This window comes from Saccopteryx bilineata, chromosome X (assembly GCF_036850765.1).
Source record: "Saccopteryx bilineata isolate mSacBil1 chromosome X, mSacBil1_pri_phased_curated, whole genome shotgun sequence".
Lineage (NCBI taxonomy): Eukaryota > Metazoa > Chordata > Mammalia > Chiroptera > Emballonuridae > Saccopteryx > Saccopteryx bilineata.
The window spans coordinates 78,822,123-78,842,825 of record NC_089502.1 but is presented as its reverse complement, the minus strand read 5'-3'; the positions used below and the strand labels follow the sequence as shown (position 1 = coordinate 78,842,825).

At 38.4% G+C, this 20,703-nt stretch overlaps 1 protein-coding gene across 5 annotated transcripts in view; it reads left to right on the top strand.

The window, feature by feature from the left end:
- The window catches only part of PHKA1 (phosphorylase kinase regulatory subunit alpha 1), a 150,613-nt gene that overhangs the window by 56,561 nt on the left and 73,349 nt on the right, over nucleotides 1–20,703 (top strand). For all 5 annotated transcript variants that reach the window (XM_066248707.1, XM_066248709.1, XM_066248708.1 and 2 more), the window contains 6 exons: nucleotides 2,994–3,047; nucleotides 4,650–4,772; nucleotides 8,748–8,843; nucleotides 9,837–9,944; nucleotides 14,418–14,496; nucleotides 16,248–16,382. In XM_066248707.1, the coding sequence (XP_066104804.1) occupies nucleotides 2,994–3,047; nucleotides 4,650–4,772; nucleotides 8,748–8,843; nucleotides 9,837–9,944; nucleotides 14,418–14,496; nucleotides 16,248–16,382 (595 nt within the window). The remainder of the gene's footprint in view (nucleotides 1–2,993; nucleotides 3,048–4,649; nucleotides 4,773–8,747; nucleotides 8,844–9,836; nucleotides 9,945–14,417; nucleotides 14,497–16,247; nucleotides 16,383–20,703) is intronic.

The window sequence follows — 20,703 nt, the reverse complement described above, 5'->3', positions numbered from 1 at the left end:
AGCCCTGGCCGGTTGGCTCAGTGGTAGAGCGTCGGCCTGGCGTGCAGAAGTCCCGGGTTTGATTCCTGGCCAGGGCACACAGGAGAGGCACCCATCTGCTTCTCCACCCCTCCCCCTCTCCTTCCTCTCTGTCTCTCTCTTCCCCTCCCACAGCCGAGGCTCCATTGGAGCAAAAGATGACCCGGGCGCTGGGGATGGCTCCTTGGCCTCTGCCCCAGGCGCTAGAGTGGCTCTGGTCGTGACAGAGCGATGCCCTGGATGGGCAGAGCATCGCCCCCTGGTGGGCATGCCAGGTGGATCCTGGTCGGGTGCATGCGGGAGTCTGTCTGCCTCCCCGTTTCCAGCTTCAGAAAAAAAAAAAAAGATTTTCCAATATGTTGGCATATGTTTTTTGTAATATTTTAAAATTCTTTATATTTTTATGGTGTCAGTTGTTACTTTCTCCTCTTTCATTTCTAACTTTATTTATGTGGGCTTTCTCCAATGGTGGGGTTCAAATAATTTAACAACCAGTTCTCTGCCCTAATGACCATTTTAAGTATAAAAAAAGATAAACCAAAAGGTAGTTTATTATTTCATTCATTTAATAATTAAATAAGAACAATAAAAGAGATATACAAAGCTAAATTATGTTATAAGAATATTTTGAATGTTAAGAATGTTTTAAAATATTAATAAAAATATTAAATAATACCTAAAAAATGTACATATATACTATGGAATACTACTCAGCCATAAGAAATGATGACATTATTTAAAACAACATGGATGGATCTTGATAACATTATATGGAGTGAAATAAGTAAATCAGAAAAAACTAAGAACTGCATGATTCCATACATAGGTGGGACATAAAAACGAGACTAAGAGACATGGGCAAGAGTATGGTGGTTACGATGGGGGAGGGGGAAGGGCACAAAGCAAACCAGATAGAAGGTGATGGAAGACAATTTGACTTTGGGTGATGGGTATACAACATAATTAAATGTCAAAATAACCTGGAGATATTTTCTCTGAATATATGTACCCTGATTTATTAATATCACCCCATTAAAATTAATAAAAATAAAAATAAAAAAAAACTGCTTCTTGATTGGTATCCTCACTTGCAATTTTTTTATCTATAGACTGAATGGAATTACTACGGGTACTGAGAATATGCTGTAGTGCAGATGAACGTTAAGAAAGAGTAAAGAGTATGAAATGTAAATTTTTAATTTCCACTTTGGGCAACTGTGCAGCTGCCCACCTTAGAGAAAACCTTGATTACAAGTGTCATTTTAACAACTGGTTCACTGAACTCAAAAAATTAGGTATTGGTTCTGCTGAATGAGTGTAAACTGGCTGAATCCCACCATTGGTTCTCTCTGTTTTTCTTGATGAGTCTGGCAAAGTTTATCAACCTTATTTATCTTTTAAAAGAACCAGCTATTGGGTTTATTAATCTTTTGTATTGCTTTTTTAGTCTCTATGTCAGTTATTTTTTTCTCTGATCTTTATTATTTGCTTTTTTCTACTCGCTTCAAGATTTTATTGGGTTTTTTTTTAGTTTCTTTAAGTGTATGGTTAGCTTGTTTATTTGAGATATTTTTTTGTTTCTTAAGGTAGGCCTGTAGTGCTATGAATTTCCCTCTTAAGACTGCTTTCACATAAAAACGAGACTAAGAGACATGGACAAGAGTGTGGTGGTTACCAGGGGTGGGGGGAGGGAGGACGCAGGAGGGAGGGAGGGAGAGAGTTAGGGGGAGGGGGAGGGGCACAGAGAAAACTAGATAGAGGGTGACGGAGGACAATCTGACTCTGGGCGAGGGGTATGCAATATAATTTTTTATTTTTTTATTTTTTTTGCAATATAATTTAATGACAAGATAACCTAGACATGTTTTCTTTGAATATATGTACCCTGAATTATTAATGTCATCCCATTAACATTAATAAAAATTTATAAAAAAAAAAAGACTGCTTTCAGCCTGACCAGGCAGTGGTGCAGTGGATAGTGTCAGACTGGGATGTGGAAGACTCAGGTTTGAAACCCTGAGGTTGTCAGCTTGAGCACGGGCTCATCCAGCTTGAGCATGGGCTCACCAACTTGAGCGCAGGGTCACTGGCTTTAGCATGGGATCATAGACATGATTCCATGGTCGCTGACTTGAGCCCAAAGGTCGCTGGCTTGAGCAAGGGGTCATTCACTCTCCTGCAGCCCCCAGTCAAAGCACATATGAGAAAACAATCAATGAACAACTGAGAAGACTAAGGAGTCTCAACAAAGAATTGGTGCTTCTCATCTCTCTCCCTTCCTGTCTGTCTGTCCTTATTTGTCCCTCTCTCTGACTCTCTCTCTCTCTGTCTGTGTCATACACACACACATAAGACTGCTTTTACTGTGTCCCATAGATTTTGGGTTGCTATATTTTATTTTCTTATTTGTTTCAATGTATCTTTTGATTTCTTTCTTGATCTTATTATTAACCCATTCATTGTTTAGAAACATATTTTTAAGGCTTTGTGTGTTTGTGTTTTTTAGTTTTTTTTCTTGTAATTGATTTCTACCTTCATACCATAGCTGTCAGAGAAGATGCTTGATATGATTTTTAGTCTTTTTAAATTTATTGAGACTTGTTTTGTATCCTACCATGTCCTCTGTCCTAGAAAATGTACCATGTGCACTTGAAAATAATGTATATTCTGCTTTGGGTTGAAATTCTCTGAAGATATCAGTTAAATCCAGTTGATCTAGTGTGTCATTTAAGGCTGCCATTTTCTTGTTGGTTTTCTGCCTGGAAGATCTGTCCATTGATGTTAAAATCCTCTCTGATGACTTTATTACTGTTGATCTCTCCCTTTATTTCCATCATGATTTGCTTTATATAGTTAGGTGCTCTGAAATTAGGTGCATAAATATTTGCAGTGGTTATAGCAAAGAGTGTTTTTCTGGTTAATTAAATGGCTGGCCCAATGTGCATACTTCTGACCTTTTTTTCCTACAATCTCAGGGACGTTATGGTTGCTGTCGCTTTCTACGTGATGGATATAAAACTCCTAAAGAGGTAGGTTACTTCTCTACAAAATGATTCCAAGGTAGAATGTTCACTACTATCTGCAGCCTCATTCAGAAAAATACTTAACCTCACTAGTGGTACCTGAAACAATTACTATATAGGATAACAATAACCGATGTTTGCTACTTTTGTTGGACTTAGTAGCTAAACTCTGTTTGTCAGCCTTTCTGGATTAAATAAAATAGAAGGAGTATAGTCCATCAGTTTCAGGCTATGTGCTTAATTCAGTTGATGAAAGTTTAGGCAGAAAAAGAATATTTGCATGGTCCAAAAGAATCTTCCCCCAAATACTTAATAATGATATAGGGAAAATCTTTTCATCAGTGGAACTTTTTGGCCTCCTTCCATCTTTTGAAATTGGTTATTTCTAAACAGTTCTTGAGAACATTATACTGAGTACAATAGTAAATCAGAAAGCTAGGAAGTATATGATTTCACACATGGGTGGGATATAAAACTGAGACTCATGGGCATAGATAAAAGTGAAGTGGTTACCAGGGGGAGGGGGAAGTGTGTTAAAGGGGACAAATATAAGGTAATGGAAAACAGTTTGATTTTTGGTGATGGATACACAACTTAATCAACAGTTCAAATGCTATAGAAATGTTTACCTGAAACCTATGTACTTTTATTGATCAATGCCACCCTGTTAAATTTAATTTTCTAAAAATTAAAAAAAACCCAGTTCTTGATTTTGAAAAGTTAATTTTCTTTTGTTACACTTGTCAAATGTTCTCCTTGTAAATATCAATGGAGAAAATTAAGTATTATTAAAGAGAATGAATGATCAATAAGAAGAACTTTCATTGGCAATGTAAATATCATTTAAGGCTTAGATTTGCTAGTCGAGAGCCAGTATATATTTTTAAACAGTCAAGTTCAAATTCTTCTGGTCTACTTCTTCTCCTGAACTTTATTCTTTATCCCTGTTGACTTCTGCCCCTACAAATCTAGTAAAATTATGCTCTAAAACATTATTATAATCTTTTAAGTGATCAATCCAATTTAATGTTCTCAATCCTTATTCTACTTGACTTCACTGTAGCACATTACTATTACCTATCCCTACATTTTCTTGAATTTTTTTTTCTTATTTTAATTTCCACAACACTACACCATCCTAATTCTTTTCTTCTTTCTGTCCTTCATTCACCAACTGTAAGGGTGTTCTAAGATATTTTACTTGGGGACATTTATTCATTATATGTAGGTACTATATCTATAACATGTGCTTCATGTATCCCTCATGAGGATGATTCTCACACCCTCATCTCTTGCTTTCCCCTAAACTTTTCTGTTTGTATTTTCTGATGCTACCTAAAACTTAAGAAGTATAAAATCAAACTCAACTTTATTGCAGATTAATCTCAATTTTTCATACACCAGCCTGTAGCATCATTAATACTCTAGTTCTAGTGGTTAGAAGTCACATCACAAAGTATTTGCTAAGGCAGATGAGTATGTATGTGTTCTTCCTTCTCTGAAACAAATTATCTATAATGAAAGGCTATATTATAATACCTCTGATCTAAAGATATATATCTGACCTTGGAATGCTACAACAGATTGTGTTTATTATGCTTTTACCAGGATCCCAATCGTCTATATTATGAACCAGCTGAGCTGAAGTTATTTGAAAATATAGAGTGTGAATGGCCATTGTTCTGGACATACTTTATCCTTGATGGGGTCTTCACTGGCAATGCAGAACAGGTAATACACTGAGGAAAGAGATTTTTAGTAGAACGTTTTTATTATATCCCCCTGTTTCAGTGAATGGCTGTGCCAACCCTTTGGCCAAATTGAAGTCTTCCTTGGTAGGAAAGAGATAGAGTTGTCTTTTAGAGACTAATGGTTGAGGACACTAAGTTAGTATTTGGAAGAAGTGGATATTGCCATCACTCAGACTTTGCTTTTAACAAATACCAAAAGCAAAATAGCTTTGCCTGATTGGCTCAGTGGTAAGCGTCGGCCTGGTGTGTGGATGTCCCAAGTTCAATTCCCAGTCAGGACATACAGGAGAAGTGCCCATCTGCTTCTCCACCCCTCCCCCTATCACTTCTCTCTGTCTCTCTTTTCCCCTCCTGCAGCCATGGCTTGTTGGAGCTAGTTGGCCCTGGGTGCTGAGGATGGCTCCATGGCCTCTTCCTCAGGCACTAAGAAAAGCTTGATTGCTGAGCAACAGAGCAATGCCCCAGATGGGCAGAGCATCACCTCCTAGGGGGCTTGCTGGATAGATCCTGGTTGGGTGCATGTGGGTGTCTGTCTCTGCCTCCCCACCTCTCACTGGATTAAAAAAATAAGAAAGAAAGCAAAATAGCAAGCCCTGTCTATTTGTCATAGTGAATAGAAGTACTCAAATTTACTTCCTGACTTTCTATGTGTTTTAAAATAAATCTTAGATATGATCCAAATCTTAGATATGATCCAAAAATCCTCCCAAAAACCAAACAAACAAAAAAACAAATAAAGAACTCAGAATTCGTTCATACCTGTCTTTACCCTGAAAACATGGTCATCATTGCTTTTTTTTTTTTTAAGCGACATAAACAAAGTAGTTTAGAAATCATTGTTGGAAAACAGTAAGATTGGGAAATTTAATCAAATAATTTAGTTTCAGGTATTTTCCAAATTGACTATGGCCTAAAATTGTATATAAACCCAATGCATTTGGAAGTCACTTATACATGGCTACCTAAAATACAATTTTGTGTAAGTTGAATGCTTTAGCCAATACTAATCTGTAACTGCCAGTACAAGTTTAAATAATAGGTTTACACCAAGGTTTCAGGGGCTACAAAGTGCTATTCTACTCTAAAATTTAGTAACTTATAAATTATCTATTTTTGAGCAAGCAAATAAAATATGCAATAATAAAAATTGCCTGTCCTATTTTGATCACCCAGATTTTATCTTAGCATTTTTCTCAACCCTCAAATTCTATAAAATTGTTAATCAAAACTTTGCTTGCTCAAAAAAAATTGTTTATCAAATGTCTACTAAGTATAAAGCATTCAGATTATTTGTACTTGGGCCAGGGGAAAGATCGGAAGACCTGAAATTAATTAATTAATTAATTAATTAATTTGCTTCACTACAGTCCATTGAGTAATCAAAGTATTGTCATTGACTTCTTCAGTTTCTCTGTGCAGAATAGTTTATCTCTATTAATTGAAGAAGATATATCTCAAGTTCTTTGAATTTCACAAAGGCATGTTGTAAGTGTAAGATAGAGTTGGTTAAGCTATAATGAGACATATATGTTTCTTAAAATTTACCATGCTCAGGCCCTGGCCGGTTGGGTCAGTGGTAGAGCGTTGGCCTGGCGTGCAGGAGTCCTGGGTTTGATTCCTGGCCAGGGCACACAGGAGAAGCCCCAATCTGCTTCTCCACCCCTCCCCCTCTCCTTTCTTTCTGTCTCTCTCTTCCCCTCCTGCAACCAAGGCTCCATTGGAGCAAAGTTGGCCTGGGTGCTGAGGATGGCTCTGTGGCCTCTGCCTCAGGTGCTAGAATGGCTCAGGTTGCAACAGAGCGACACCCCAGAAGGGCAGAGCATCACCCCCTGGTGGGCGTGCCAGGTGGATCCCTGTCGGGCGCATGCTGAAGTCTGTCTGCCTCCCCATTTCCAACTTCAGAAAAAATACAAAAAAAGAAAAAAATTAAAAAAATTATATATGGGAAAATAGAGTTATATATGGGACCACTTAAAAAGTAGGTCAGAGATATATACAAAATGATAAAACCTTATTAAAAGCAGTGTCACAGCTTTATACAAGTTTAAATGGTTAAGAAATACATTGGATATGACCCTTCTACCTTGAAAAAGACCTGGATTACTTTTAGATATGTGTGGCCACATTCCCACCAGCTTATCATGGCTCCCATACCACCACCTTGTGTGCCAGAGGAGAGAACAAAAGACAGCTAACAAAAGAGTGAGAGGAAAGATAAAAAGGACATAGAACAGAAAGGAAGAATAAAAATAGGTTGAGAAAAAAGAGAATGAATTAAAGAGAAGGGAAGGCAGAGAGCCATTCAACCAGGGTGGCCATGAGGAAAAAGCAGCTCAGCAGTTATGAATTGGTGGAAGGGGGAATTATTTGAAATTGGGTAAAAAATTGTAATACCACATGTGGATGGATGTGGTTCACTGTTTTCCTGAGGTATATGCAACATATATGTTTTGTGTAATCTTTCAAGCCTTAGCTCAACTAAATGTGTTCTCTATTGAAATGATGCATTAGCATACCTAAAATTTATGTTATGCTGCTGAAATTGTTTCTTAAAATATCAGATGCAGTGGAGCAAATTCGTGTTTTCAGAACAATGGTTATAGCAGAACTGACTGTATATTTTTTCCACCATAAATTATAGTGTTTTGCTTTTTTTTTTTTTTTTTTTTTTTTTTTGCATTGGGTGTGGGATATAGGCTGTATTGTCAAAGTCCTTATAGCCTAAGGCTGTTTTAAGACAAAGCCTTTTCCACCCTTTTAAGATCTTGTTGTAATGGAACAGTGGGAAACAAACATCTTGCCGCACAATCACAAAGCCAAATTAAGTAATTAGGGAGCCTTTATTTGCTAGCTATGCACATGGAACACAGGGAGGCTGAAGCCTTTCAACCTTTCAAATCAATGCAGCCTGACTGCAATTTGGAATTAGGTTTTATAGGCAGAACTACATACTGATTGAGGAATGGGGAAGAGAGAAAGCATAGCAATAAAACAGAGCAGTGAAACAAGCTTTCTTACAATGTTTATCTATAGGGTTAATTCAGGGAGAAATATTCTGAGAACACCTCTGTAAAGCCAGTAGCCACCGCCACCATCACAGCCATTTGGCCCATGCAGGTTTGCATTAGATTTGGACAGACAGTAATGAAACAACAGAGCCAAGAACTGGTGGGCCATTAGCTTTAATCCTAGCTTGCACCCGGTGGGCAAGTAAAAATACACACTGGGCTCCAAAACCCACTCATTCAGTACTCACAAAGCTACTGACTTATCCGAGTTTCCTGGAGTCAAAGGTTTCTAGCTCACTAGTCTTGTTCACCTCTGTTCCCCATCTCCTTCTCTTTGCACAAACTCTGCACAAACTGGCTTCTCCTTCAACACTCCGCCATCTTGGCTGCTTCTCCTGGCCTCCTCCACGGGGCCTCTCTCTACTCTCTCCTCTAATGCTAAGCTCAGAAACTGAGATAGCAGTGTTTTACTTTTTATTTTTACTAAATTACAGCAAATTGTTAAGCAAAAAAAAAATGTAAACATAACCATAACAGAAACTTAACTTGTCAGGTAAAATACAGTTTAAAAGCCAGTATATGTGAAGTGAAGAAACTAACCTTAAGGTACTACATAGCGGATAAAATCTGGGCTCAACCTTGCACTCACTGTGTGATCTTCCATGAGTTCATACCTCTTAGAGCCTTCATTTCCCTGTAAAAAGTTTGTAATTATACATACCTTCTAGGATGGTTATTAAAATTAAATGCATTAAAGCATACAAAACTCCTAGCATAGTATCTTATCTGGCCTACAATAAGCATTTAGTAAATGGTACTTCCCTTTCTTCTCCATTTTACTAGGTAAATACATTCATATTCTATAGTACCTTCTTTGGCCACAGCCCTCCTCTATATTCTCAAAGAAAACTTGCTATACATTTTTTCTACCTTTTGTATACCTACAGGTTCAAGAATACAGAGAGGCTCTTGAAGAAGTCCTTATCAAGGGCAAAAATGGAGTCCCACTTCTGCCAGAGCTGTACAGTGTTCCTCTTGACAAGGTGAGCTGGGAGAAGAGGAGCAGTATAACAGGTCTGTTTCATTTGAGTCAAATAATTTTTACCATCTTCTGATTTTCATGTTCTAAAAGTTTGTCTTTAGGTATAAGACAATAAAAATATTATTTCGTTACCTTAAAAATATGTTTTTAAAGTCCTCCCAGTTATGACATTGTTGCACAGCAAGATAAGGGTAAAACCATTTACAGTGGTGATTTCAAGGGTATATACTTATCCTCAAAGTCAGCACAATGCATATATGAAATATATATGGCCTTTTTGTATGTCAACCATAACTTAATTTTTTTTTTCATTTTTCCGAAGCTGGAAACGGGGGAGGCAATCAGATAGACTCCCGCATGCACCCGACCGGGATCCACCCGGCATGCCCACCAGGGGGCGATGCTCTGCACCTCTGGGGCGTCGCTCTGTTGCATCCAGAGCCATTCTAGTGCCTGAGGCAGAGGCCACAGAGTCATCCTCAGCACCCGGGCCATCTTTGCTCCAATGGAGCCTCGGCTGTGAGAGGGGAAGAGAGAGACAGAGAGGAAGGAGACGGGGAGGGGTGGAGATGCAGATTGGGGCTTCTCCTGTGTGCCCTGGCTGGGAATTGAACCCAGGACTCCTACACGCCAGGCCAACGCTCTACTGCTAAGGCAACCGGCCAGGGCAACTATAACTTAATTTAAAAAATCAAATTAATTGTTCAGAGACTGATATTTTTAAAAAGACCAAATTCTATTATTGAGGATAATGTGAAGATCAGCAGGCAGAACCATAATGATGTTCTCTGTGAACTCTTCGATTTCAGCCATTCCTTCACATACAGTTAGAGTACCACTGCCCTAGACTGTAGTCATACTGTTTGACTTTTCAGTGTATTGCATATGTGACTGTTTTATAGGGTATCAATCACAACCCAGACTCAGCCTTTTTATTGTGTAGTATCTTAAATTTTTCATTACCCTTTGTATGGCCTCTTTATCTTTCCTTTAGGTTAATGAAGAATATCAAAATCCTCACACTGTGGACCGAGTCCCTATGGGCAAGTTGCCTCATATGTGGGGTCAGTCTCTATACATTTTAGGAAGCTTGATGGCAGAGGTAAGGGGAAACTCCAAGGCTCTCCTTCTGCTTGAGTAGCTTATTAAATCTTTTGCCTTTTTTATTCTGCTGTAACTATAGATTTTCCTCCAGATCATCAGAGTTAGAGCATGACCAGTCCGTAACAAAAATGTTTCCCCCTGGCAAGTATGTCCCTCATGTTGCCTAGGGCTTCCTACCTTGGTTCCATCCCTGCAGCTGCTCTGGGGTCAGGCCCTAGATCTTTCCCTTTCAAAATACCCCCTTGTGCCTTGCCTGGTGACTGAAGAGTGCAGTTGTGCTTACACAATATGACTAATAATGGATTTAAGTGCTAACTTTTCTAAGCAACATTATGTTTCATTCTTTAATTGAATAAATTGATAACATAATTTTAGGTACCATGACAAGTGATTAGGAACATAATAGTTTTTTTAAATTTATTTTTTCTGATATTTTTTGGTAAGAGTCTCTTTAAATGTTTCATATATTAAATTGTGTTGAGACAGCTCTTAATGGGGCACTTAGAAATTTCTGTTCAGCTTATTTATGACATTTGGACCATATAAGAAAGGTTATCTTTCTCAAAGTTTTTCAAATTTACTGACAAACATATTTACACATTGTAGACTATTATAATATACTATAACCCGATTCCTAGAGGACCTAGGGTGGGACTTAGTTATCCTTTCCAGCCAGACTCTTTGACCTGTCTTTATATGATTGTTGATTTTCTGCAGCTGTTTTTGTTTGTTTTGTTTTTCCCAATTCTATTGAAATATAATTGACATACATCACTATGAGTTTCACGTATACAGCATATCAATTGAGAGTCATTGGTTCCAATTCAACACCAACAGGAATCTCCAATTTGGGGTGTGGTGAAGAAGGAAACTTTTTTTTTAAAGACTTTATTTTTTTATTATTTTTTTATTTATTCATTTTTAGAGAGGAGAGAGAGAGAGGGAGAGAGAGATAGAGAGGGAGAGACAGAGAGAGAAGGGGGGCAGGAGCAGGAAGCCTCAACTCCCATATGTGCCTTGACCAGGCAAGCCCAGGGTTTCGAACTGGCGACCTCAGCATTTCCAGGTAGATGCTTTATCCACTGCGCCACCACAGGTCAGGCAAGAAGGAAACTTTATTCATTGCAAATAGCCCAGTTGTGATGTGGCACAGCTCTGAGAACAGTATGGCTGTAGAATAGCTCAATAGAGTTACAACTCAACTACGGAGTAACATAGCTGTGGAAGACCAGAGCTGTGAGGTGGTCTTGGAGTGAGGCAACCATGAGAGCTCTCTCCAGTTAGACAGCTCAGTTCTGCTCTGCCTGCTTTACTCCTCTCTGGTCTGGCAAGATGTCTTTGGTGTTTCATCTCTAGCCAAGAAAAACAGTCTTCAGTCTTCTGTGGAAAGAGAAACTTTACTCTTAGAGCCTGAAAGGAATGACTTACATAGAGAGAAATCCCAGTCCTGGTCCCTCTTGATCTGTTCTCTTGCAAGTGAGAACTCCAAATCCTCACAGTTTAATTGGTCCAAAAGGCACTGTCTTGATTGGTCAGAATGGAGCCACTCTAGTCAATGAAGATGCTGATAGGGATATAGCTGTGCAGTTTTGATTGCACAGGGAAACACATGGTCCTTGAAATAGGATTCCAGTAACTCCTTAATAGAGCTTGCTCAGATAGTAGGAACACAGTACAGGCAGGCAGTTCAGTGCAGGCTTCTCCCAGAAGTGTGAGAAGCCCCTGTTTAGAAAGAGTTGCTAGTCTATGTTTTTAAATTTGAGCCCAGTTAACCACCAGGAGCCCTTCTTGATAAGTATCTTCTTTCTAAGGTCCACAAGCATAAAGGTTTGATTATCTGTAGGTGACATTATTATGAATTTAGCAATAATAGTAAGAATGATTTGTTTAAAGTAAAATTTCTCTGGTGACTTTCTCGTTCAATTAAAATAATTTAAATGGTATGAAAATAAAAATTCAGCATCAGCAGCACAAACAATCCAATTAAAAAATGAACAAAGGAACTGTATAGACACTTCTCCAAAGAGGACATACAGATGGCCAATAGGCATATGAAAAAATGCTCAGCGTCACTAATCATCAGAGAAATGTGAATTAAAACTACAATGAGATACTACCTCACACCTGTCAGAATGGCACTCATTAACAAATCAACACACAGTAAGTGCTGATGAGGGTGTGGAGAAAAGGGAACCCTTCTGCACTGCTGGTGGGAATGCAGACTGGTGCAGCCACTGTGGAAAACACTATGGCATTTCCTCAAAAAGTAAAACTGGAACTGCCTTTTCCCCAGCTATCCCACTTTTATGAATATAGCCTAAGAATCCCAAAACACTAATTCAAAAGAAGATATGCACCCCTATGTTTATTGCAGCATTGTTTACAGTAGCCAGGACCTGGAAACAGCCCAAGTGTCTGTCAGTGGACCAGTGAATTAAAAAGCTGTGATACATTTGCACACAATGGTACATTTACACACTCCACAGCTGTGAAAAAGAAGGAAATCTTACCTTTTGTGATGACATGGATGGACATGGAGATTATTATGCTAAGCGAAATAAGCCAGGCAGAGAAAGACAAATATCATATGATCTCACTTATATGTGGAATCTAATGAACAAAGTGAACTGAAGAAAAGAATAGAGGCAGAGGCGGGGTCACTAAGAGCAGAGGAACAGCTGTCAGAGAGAAGGGGATTGAATGATGGGACCAAAGAAGGTGAAGGTATTAGTTGAAATTATATATATATGCAACACATAGATACAGATAACAGGGTAGCAAGTACCAGAGGGAAGGTGGGGGGGGTGGAGGTAGAGGGATGGGGGCAAAGGGGAGAAATGGGGGTGGAAAGAGACTACATGGGGCATGGGGGAAATGATGTGGTATGTAGACAGTGTTATATTGAATGGGATACTTGAAGCCATGTCAACACATTAAATTAAAAATTAAAATTAAGCCTGACCAGGAGGTGGTGCAGTGGATAGAGAGTTGGATTGGGATGTAGAGGACCCAGGTCCAAAACCTGAGGTTGCTGGCTTGAGAACAGGCTCATCTGGCTGGAGTGCGGGCTCACCAGTTTGAGTGCAGGGTCGCTGGCTTGAGCGTGGGCTCATAATCATGACACCATGGTCCCTGGCTTGAGCTCAAAGGTCGCTAGCTTGAAGCCAAGGTCGTTGGCTTGAGCACGGCGTCACTTGCTCTGCTGTAGCCTCCCTCCCACCCCCGATCAAGGCACATATGAGAAACCAATCAATGAACAACTAAGGAGCTGCAAGGAAGAATTGATGCTTCTCATCTCTCTCCCTTTCTGTCTATTCCTATCTGTCCTTCTCTCTGTCTCTCCCTCTGTCTCTGCCACACACAAACAAAAAAAAATTAAAATAAAAAAAACTGGTATGAAAAAAAGGAGATGAATGGTTTTCTTAAGGGCAAAATGAGTTAGTTCATCTCATTTCATTGGGCAGTAACTCAAATCAAGTCAAAGAGTATCTGTTGAGCAGAAGCATAGCAAATACATGGATAAATGAGAAGTCAACAGGCCTAATAAGTTAAAACATTGGTATTAATCATGGTAGAGGTGTGTAAAGCCAATAGGCACGGCCACCATCACAGCTTCCTGGCCCAAGCAGGTTTGCATCTGATTCGGACAGATGGTAATGAAACAACGGAGCCAAGAACTGGTGTGCCATTAGCTTTAATCCTAGCTTGCACCTGGCGGGCAAGAAATACACACAGTGGGAAAACACTTCCCTTTCCATTCAGGGCTCCCAAAGCCACTGACTTATCCGAGTTTCCTAGAATCAAAGGTTTCTAGCTCACCAGCCTTATTCACCTTCTTGTTCCCCATCTCCTTCTCTCTGCACAAACTGGCTTCTCCCTCAGCACTCCACCATCTTGGCTGCTTCTCTTGGCCTCCTCCATGTAGCCTTTTGCTGCTCTCCTCTCTCATGCTAATCTCAGGAACTGAGAGAGCAAGCTCCTGGTCTGCCCCACTTTATAGTGTAGAAATCAAAACCTTTAATCCAATATACAAACAAGGAAGTCTCTGATATAAAGTCACTTATCTTAACCATAATGGGATTCCTCATGAGAGTGTACCACCCCACATCATGTAATTAGTCAAGGGTCTGGGGAAAAGCTTAGTCTTAAAACTAAACCTTTGGCTATAATGACCCGGCCTGCTTACAGCCTGTACCCCACACCCAATACAAACTATAAGTGAGCAAACATATATATCATATTTACAAACTTATTTGACCAACGAGGTGGAATTACAAAACTTTTTGTTTATCATTTACACCCTATTTCCAAAAAAGGATTTGTGGCAGCCACTAGAATTTAACTCCAGATAAAGTTAATTAGACAAATATTCAGGGCTTAAAAATTTCATACAGTGAAGGTATTTGTTTCCTTTTCATGCCTGCCTCTTAGATGAAATATAATAATTTGTTTTTCTACGGTTTTCCTTTAGGGATTTTTAGCTCCTGGAGAAATCGATCCCCTGAATCGTAGGTTTTCAACTGTACCAAAGCCAGATGTTGTGGTTCAAGGTATGTATTCTTATTCCCAGCAACAGAAACTTTATGTTAAAGATCTGGTTTGGCCAGTAAATAGTGACTTCATTCTTTATCATGTATTTTATTAGGCTTCAAAAAGTATAAAATGAATTTGGTTCTGTTTGGTTTCAAAATTACTCTTAATCTTAATTATGAACAAATGATTAATAATTGCTGTTATTTGACACTCTTAACCACTCCTTACTTCCGGAAACACTTTATTTCAGCATCATGATGTTGTAACCTAATTATCTCTGCTTTGTTTCTGAGTCTTCCTTCTGTGATTTTTCTACTAGTACTCCTTTCTTCTCACACCCTCCTAATTGTTGTGTACTTAGTCTTATACTCTTGTCTTTCTGTGTTTATACACTGTGTTAGTTTTGTAGGGCTGCTTCCTTTATAATAAAGTTGCTTATATGGCTCCAACTATTGCCTCTTTGCAGAGTACTCCAAATCTTTACTTTTGTTCATAACAATCTTAAAAATTTTTGAGATATCTACTTTATTCAAAATACTAGAAGAATCAGAGAATCTGATTAGACAGAATCCAATCAGTGAAATTGAAGCAAATCAAAAAATTCCCAGCAAACAAATCTGTTCCAGATCTGTTTTCAAAAAAGGATTTGTGGCAGGCACTAGAAATTAACTCCAGGTAAAATTATTTTGACAAGAATTCAGGGTTTAAACATTTTCATACAATGAAGTGTAAAATGTTTGAGGGCATTTACTCCAATGATAAAATCTAGCATTATACCAAGAGTTAGGAAAGAAGAAGAAGGCTGTGAGCCAAGAGTCAAAGTCTTTAATGAATGTGTTAGAGCAACAAGAGATCAATATAGCCAGATGGCATACGCCTCAAAGAAGAACAAGCTTTATCATGGGAGAGGAAGAGGAATTATCTTTTATATCATGTTTTCTATGCACACTGATAAGCAAAGACTAACTGTATGACCATATAGGATGTCAAGTATAACAAGGTTAAAAAAAAATACACAGGATTATTTTTCATATATAACTATCCCCGAAGTCAAGTCACTGGCGATCTCTCAGGAGCTTCACAGCAGGACTTAGTATGATGTTAGATCAAGTTATTCGAGAGTCAAGAATCACCTCAAAATTTTTACCCTCAGAGACTAGGATAATAATGAAGTCATTGAAACATAAGGAAAAGTGGAAAGATCTGCTTTTCTTGGGAGAGGTAAAACAATAGGATAGTGACAAAAAGAGGTCAGGTTTGCATTTGAAGTGGAAGTGGTAAAGACGTTTTATAGGTATTGGGACTAGAATTCTTAATACCATTAATAGAGCTTAGTGAGTAAAGAAAGATCATATCTTTATTACTCTTATAATCCTAGCCCTGGTCTTAAAGGTATGCATATGAAAGAGCCTTGGAGAATCAACTTTCACCAAACCTGTAACACACTTCATGTTTGATTATTTTCCCTATCTAAACACGAAATCCCAGATATAAAGAGAGAGTGGCATTCTGTAGGAAGACATAAATACTTGGCCAAAAACCATAATATGATACTCTGGTTATGAGATCTTTTTTCCATTTTCATTTAGATAATATATTTTCATTAGATAATACCTAGCATAATAATTGTTTCATTTAGGCTCTCCAATAATTATTAATTTCTTCCCCCTTTTCCTCTTCCTTTCAAAAAGAGTATATGGCTTGAGAGATTTTAGATTCTTACTGAAATAAAATTTTCTGTTGGCCTCATTTTTTTTCTTTCTTACAGTTTCAATTTTAGCTGAGACAGAAGAAATTAAGGCCATTTTAAAAGACAAGGGGATTGATGTGGAGACCATTGCCGAGGTGTACCCCATCAGAGTACAACCAGCTCGTATTCTCAGCCACATTTATTCCAGCCTAGGTAAGGAGATGGACCAGCTTGCTAAAATCAAAGCATTTGATACAAGCTGGTTTCTTTTCTTTTTACTTTTTCTTGATCTTATAGTGCTTTATTAAATTGGGTCTTAGAAGGAGTTTAGAGTCTATGAAATTTAAGTTTCTGACCCTATGTATTCTCAGCAGGCTTTATAATTTTAGATGTGTTTTATGAACTCTTTGGTACATAGGGCATGACTATTAGCAGGCAATATTGTTTCAACATTCTAAGCATGTGCTTAACTAATGTGTTCTCTTCTTTCTAGGGACCTATATTTCTGTATTGAATACATGCTAATTTTACATAGAGTAATGGTCAAAGAACTTGTTTTCAGATATTTTATACTTGGTCATGTAATTAATTGTTTGACAGTACTAAAAAATTCTACTTCTTAATATAATACTTTTTTTTAAGTGAGAAGAGGGGAGATAGTGAGACAGACTCCCGCATGCACCCAAACTGGGATCTACCCGGTAACCTTGTCTGGAGTTGATGCTCACAACTGAGCTATTTTTAACACCTGAGGCCAATGTGCTAAGACCAGCTGAGCTATCCTCAGCACCCAGGGCCTATACTTGAACAAGTTGAGCCACTGGCTGCAGGAGCAGAAGAGAGAAAGAAGGGGGAGAGAAGAAGATGATTGCTTCTCCTGTGTTCCCTGACCAGGAATCGAACCCAGGACGTCTATTCATCGAGCCAATGATTTGTCCACTGAGCCACCAGCCATGGCCTGTAATACTTATTTTTGATTAATACTTATTTTTATTCAATTACATATTAAACTTAGTGATAGACACATTAAACAAATTACTATAAATTTCAGATTTACATAATTTATTGCAAATTTCATATTAAATAAATTACTACACTATTAACTAAGAAAGGATATGCAGAACTTTTAAACTACCCTTGTGTAAGGTTGAACAATGGCCTGAAAATATACCCAGATCCTAATTCTTGGAACCTGTGATTACCTAATATGGCAAAAGAGACTTTGCATGCATGATTAAATTAATGATTTAAATTAAGATTATACTGTATTATTCAAGTGGACCTTAATTGTAACCACAAGTGGCCCTGGCGGGTTGGCTCAGCGGTAGAGCATCGGCCTGGCGTGCAGGGGACCCGGGTTCGATTCCCGGCTAGGGCACACAGGAGAAGCGCCCATCTGCTTCTCTACCCCCTCCCCCTCCTTCCTCTCTGTCTCTCTCTTCCCCTCCTGCAGCCAAGGCTCCATTGGAGCAAAGATGGCCCGGGCGCTGGGGATGGCTCCTTGGCCTCTACCCCAGGCGCTAGAGTGGCTCTGGTCACGGCAGAGCGACGCCCCGGAGGGGCAGAGCATCGCCCCCTGGTGGGCAGAGCGTCGCCCCTGGTGGGCGTGCCGGGTGGATCCCGGTCGGGCGCATGCGGGAGTCTGTCTGACTGTCTCTCCCCATTTCCAGCTTCAGAAAAATACACACACAAAAAAATTGTAACCACAAGTGTCCTTATAAAAGGAAGGCAGAGGGAGATGAGATTATAAAAACAAGAGATGTGACAACAGAAACAAGAACTCAGAGTGATGTAGATGTGAACCAAAGATTTCCAAGGAATAGCCATAGCCTCTGGAGGTTGGAATTGGCAAGGATCAGATTCTCTCCTGGAACTTCCAGAAGAAACCAATCCTGCTGACACCTTGGTTTTGTTTTAGTCCTGTAAACTCATTTTAACATCAGACCTCCGTAACTGTAGGAGAATAAATATGTGTTGTTTTAAGCCACTAAGTTTGTGCTAATTTTTTACAGCAAAAATAGGAAGGTGATACAGATTTTGGTACTGGGAAGTGAGGTGATGTTGTGACAAATACCTGAAAGTGTGAAAGTGGCTTTGGAATTGGGTAATGGGTGGAGGCTGAAAGAATTTTGTTCACATGATAGAAAAAGTCTAGATTGCCTCAAACAAACTGTTATAAAGGCATTGATAGTAAGAGTTCAGAAGGAAATGAGGAACATGTTATTGGAAACTTGAAGAAAAGGATCCTTGTTATATTGTGACAGAAAACTTAGCTAAATTATGTCCTGTAGTTATGTAGAAAAACAGGATTGTAAATTATAAACTTGGATGTTTAGCTGAGGTGATTTTCAAGCAAAGTATTGAAATTGTGGCCTGATGTTTTCTTGCTTCTTATAATAAAATGCAAAGTAAAGAGATAAATTGAGGGAAGAACAGTTAAGCAAAAACAAGTAAAAACCACCAAGACTTGATGAAATTCTCAGCCTATTTAGATTGGGAAAATGATAAAATTAGATTTGCTGTCAGGAAAGCATGCTCTGGAAAAAATGGTCAAGGGTGTGACTGGAAAACCTTTTGCTAGTGCTTACAAAATATCAAAATATTTATTCACACAGGGGGCTTTTTGAAGAGATTTGACTTATGATTCATGGATCCCCTCAACCACCTCAATAGGATCCTTCTAGGAATAGAAATAGGATTATCCAGGAAAGATCTTGGGGAGGACACTCTTGTCAAATGGCTTGAACCTCCGTGATGTACATGCAAGACCTACAGGGTTTTTTGGGGGAGGTTTTTATTTATTTATTTTTCTGAAGCTGGAAAAGGGTAGGCAGTCAGGCAGACTCCCACATGCACCCGACCGACCGGGATCCACCCAGCATGCCCACCAAGGGGCGATGCTCTGCCCCTCTGGGGCATCGCTCTGCCACAATCAGAGCCGAAATAATTCTAGCACCTGAGGCAGAGGCCACAAAGCCATCCCCAGTGCCTGGGCAAACTTTGCTCCAGTGGAGCCTTGGCTGCGGGAAAGGAAGTGAGAGACAGAGAGGAAGGAGAGGAGGAGGGGTGGAGAAGCAGATGGGCGCTTCTCCTGTGTGCCCTGGCCGGGAATCAAACCTGGGACTTCCGTACGCCAGGCCGACGCTCTACCACTGAGCCAACCGGCCATGGCCAAGACCTACAGTGTTTTTAAGACTGTTATATTAGCACAAACACTGCCAAGTTGGACTGAAAGGAACAGAGGGAGAACAAGATGAAAGAAGGGTGTTAGACTTGTAAAATTCTACAATCAGTAAGTAGGATGATAAACTGCCCATATGTATTATTCCATAAAATTAAGGTAATTGTTCACTTATTATTGAGTACTTGAATTGTTTCCAAAAATTTTACCCTTTTATGAATGCCTGTTTTTTTAGTATATTTTCAGAAAACAATTTCTGAATAAGACTATAAACAACTTTGTAGATCTTGTTAACTGTTGTCAAATAATACTTTAGAAAGACCAATTTTTAGTGACATCAATAAATATAAATATATCCTTTTTTATTTTTACTACCCACACAGCATTGGTTTTTGTCACTTTTGTGAGATTAGCCATTTTAATATACTTAAGTTATTTTAATTTACTTTCTTTAATTCCCAGTGAATTTATTATTTTTTTATTTTTGCTTTACTTTTTTTTTTGTTTTGAAATGGTATCTCCTGTTGCTTGTGTATCTAGCAGGAGCAGCACATTTTCATATATATTTATCAATATTTTAAGTATATTTTAGGGTAAGCTTTTATCAGTGAGATTTATAATATATATATATATATGTTCTATTCTGTAACTTTCCTTTAGATATTATTTTCTTGACTTTGTATAAATTTTTAAACACCAAATATGCCCATTTTATCAGATACATCTTTCTCCAGGAGTTATTGAATTTATCTCCTAGTTTCTTTTGAATAGATATGTCATTCTGGTTCTCTCAAATTTTCATAAATACTAAGGCATGTTGACTGCAGGGAAATGAGAAATAGAGAAAAGCACAGAATGAAAGGATAAAAACCACCTATAATCCTACCACTCATAGGAAGCACTGACTTTGTTTTGGAACATTTGCTTCCAGTAAATCTTTGGAAAATAAAAACATACTTGTTTCTGAGAAGCAATCAATGAACAACTAAGGTACCGCAACTACAAGTCGATGCTTCTCAACTCTTTCCCATCCTGTGTGTCTTTCTCTCTCTCTTTGTCTCTCATTAGAAAAACAAAAAACAAAAAAACCTTGTTTTTAGAAAAATGGTGTTAGAAATAAGGCTTTGTAATATGTGTTTTGCAAAATAACCTTATATGATAAACTCTATTACATTTTTGTAAATAGCCTTCTACAATGCTATTTTAATATCTATACTAGCATAATTTCTTCAGTTTTTAAGCATATGGATGATAAACTTTTCTTTTCATAAGTTAAGTAGCCTTTTTGCTACTAATTTTGCAAATTATTTATATTTTTTTTAACTTTTTTTTTTTTTTTTGCATTTTTCTGAA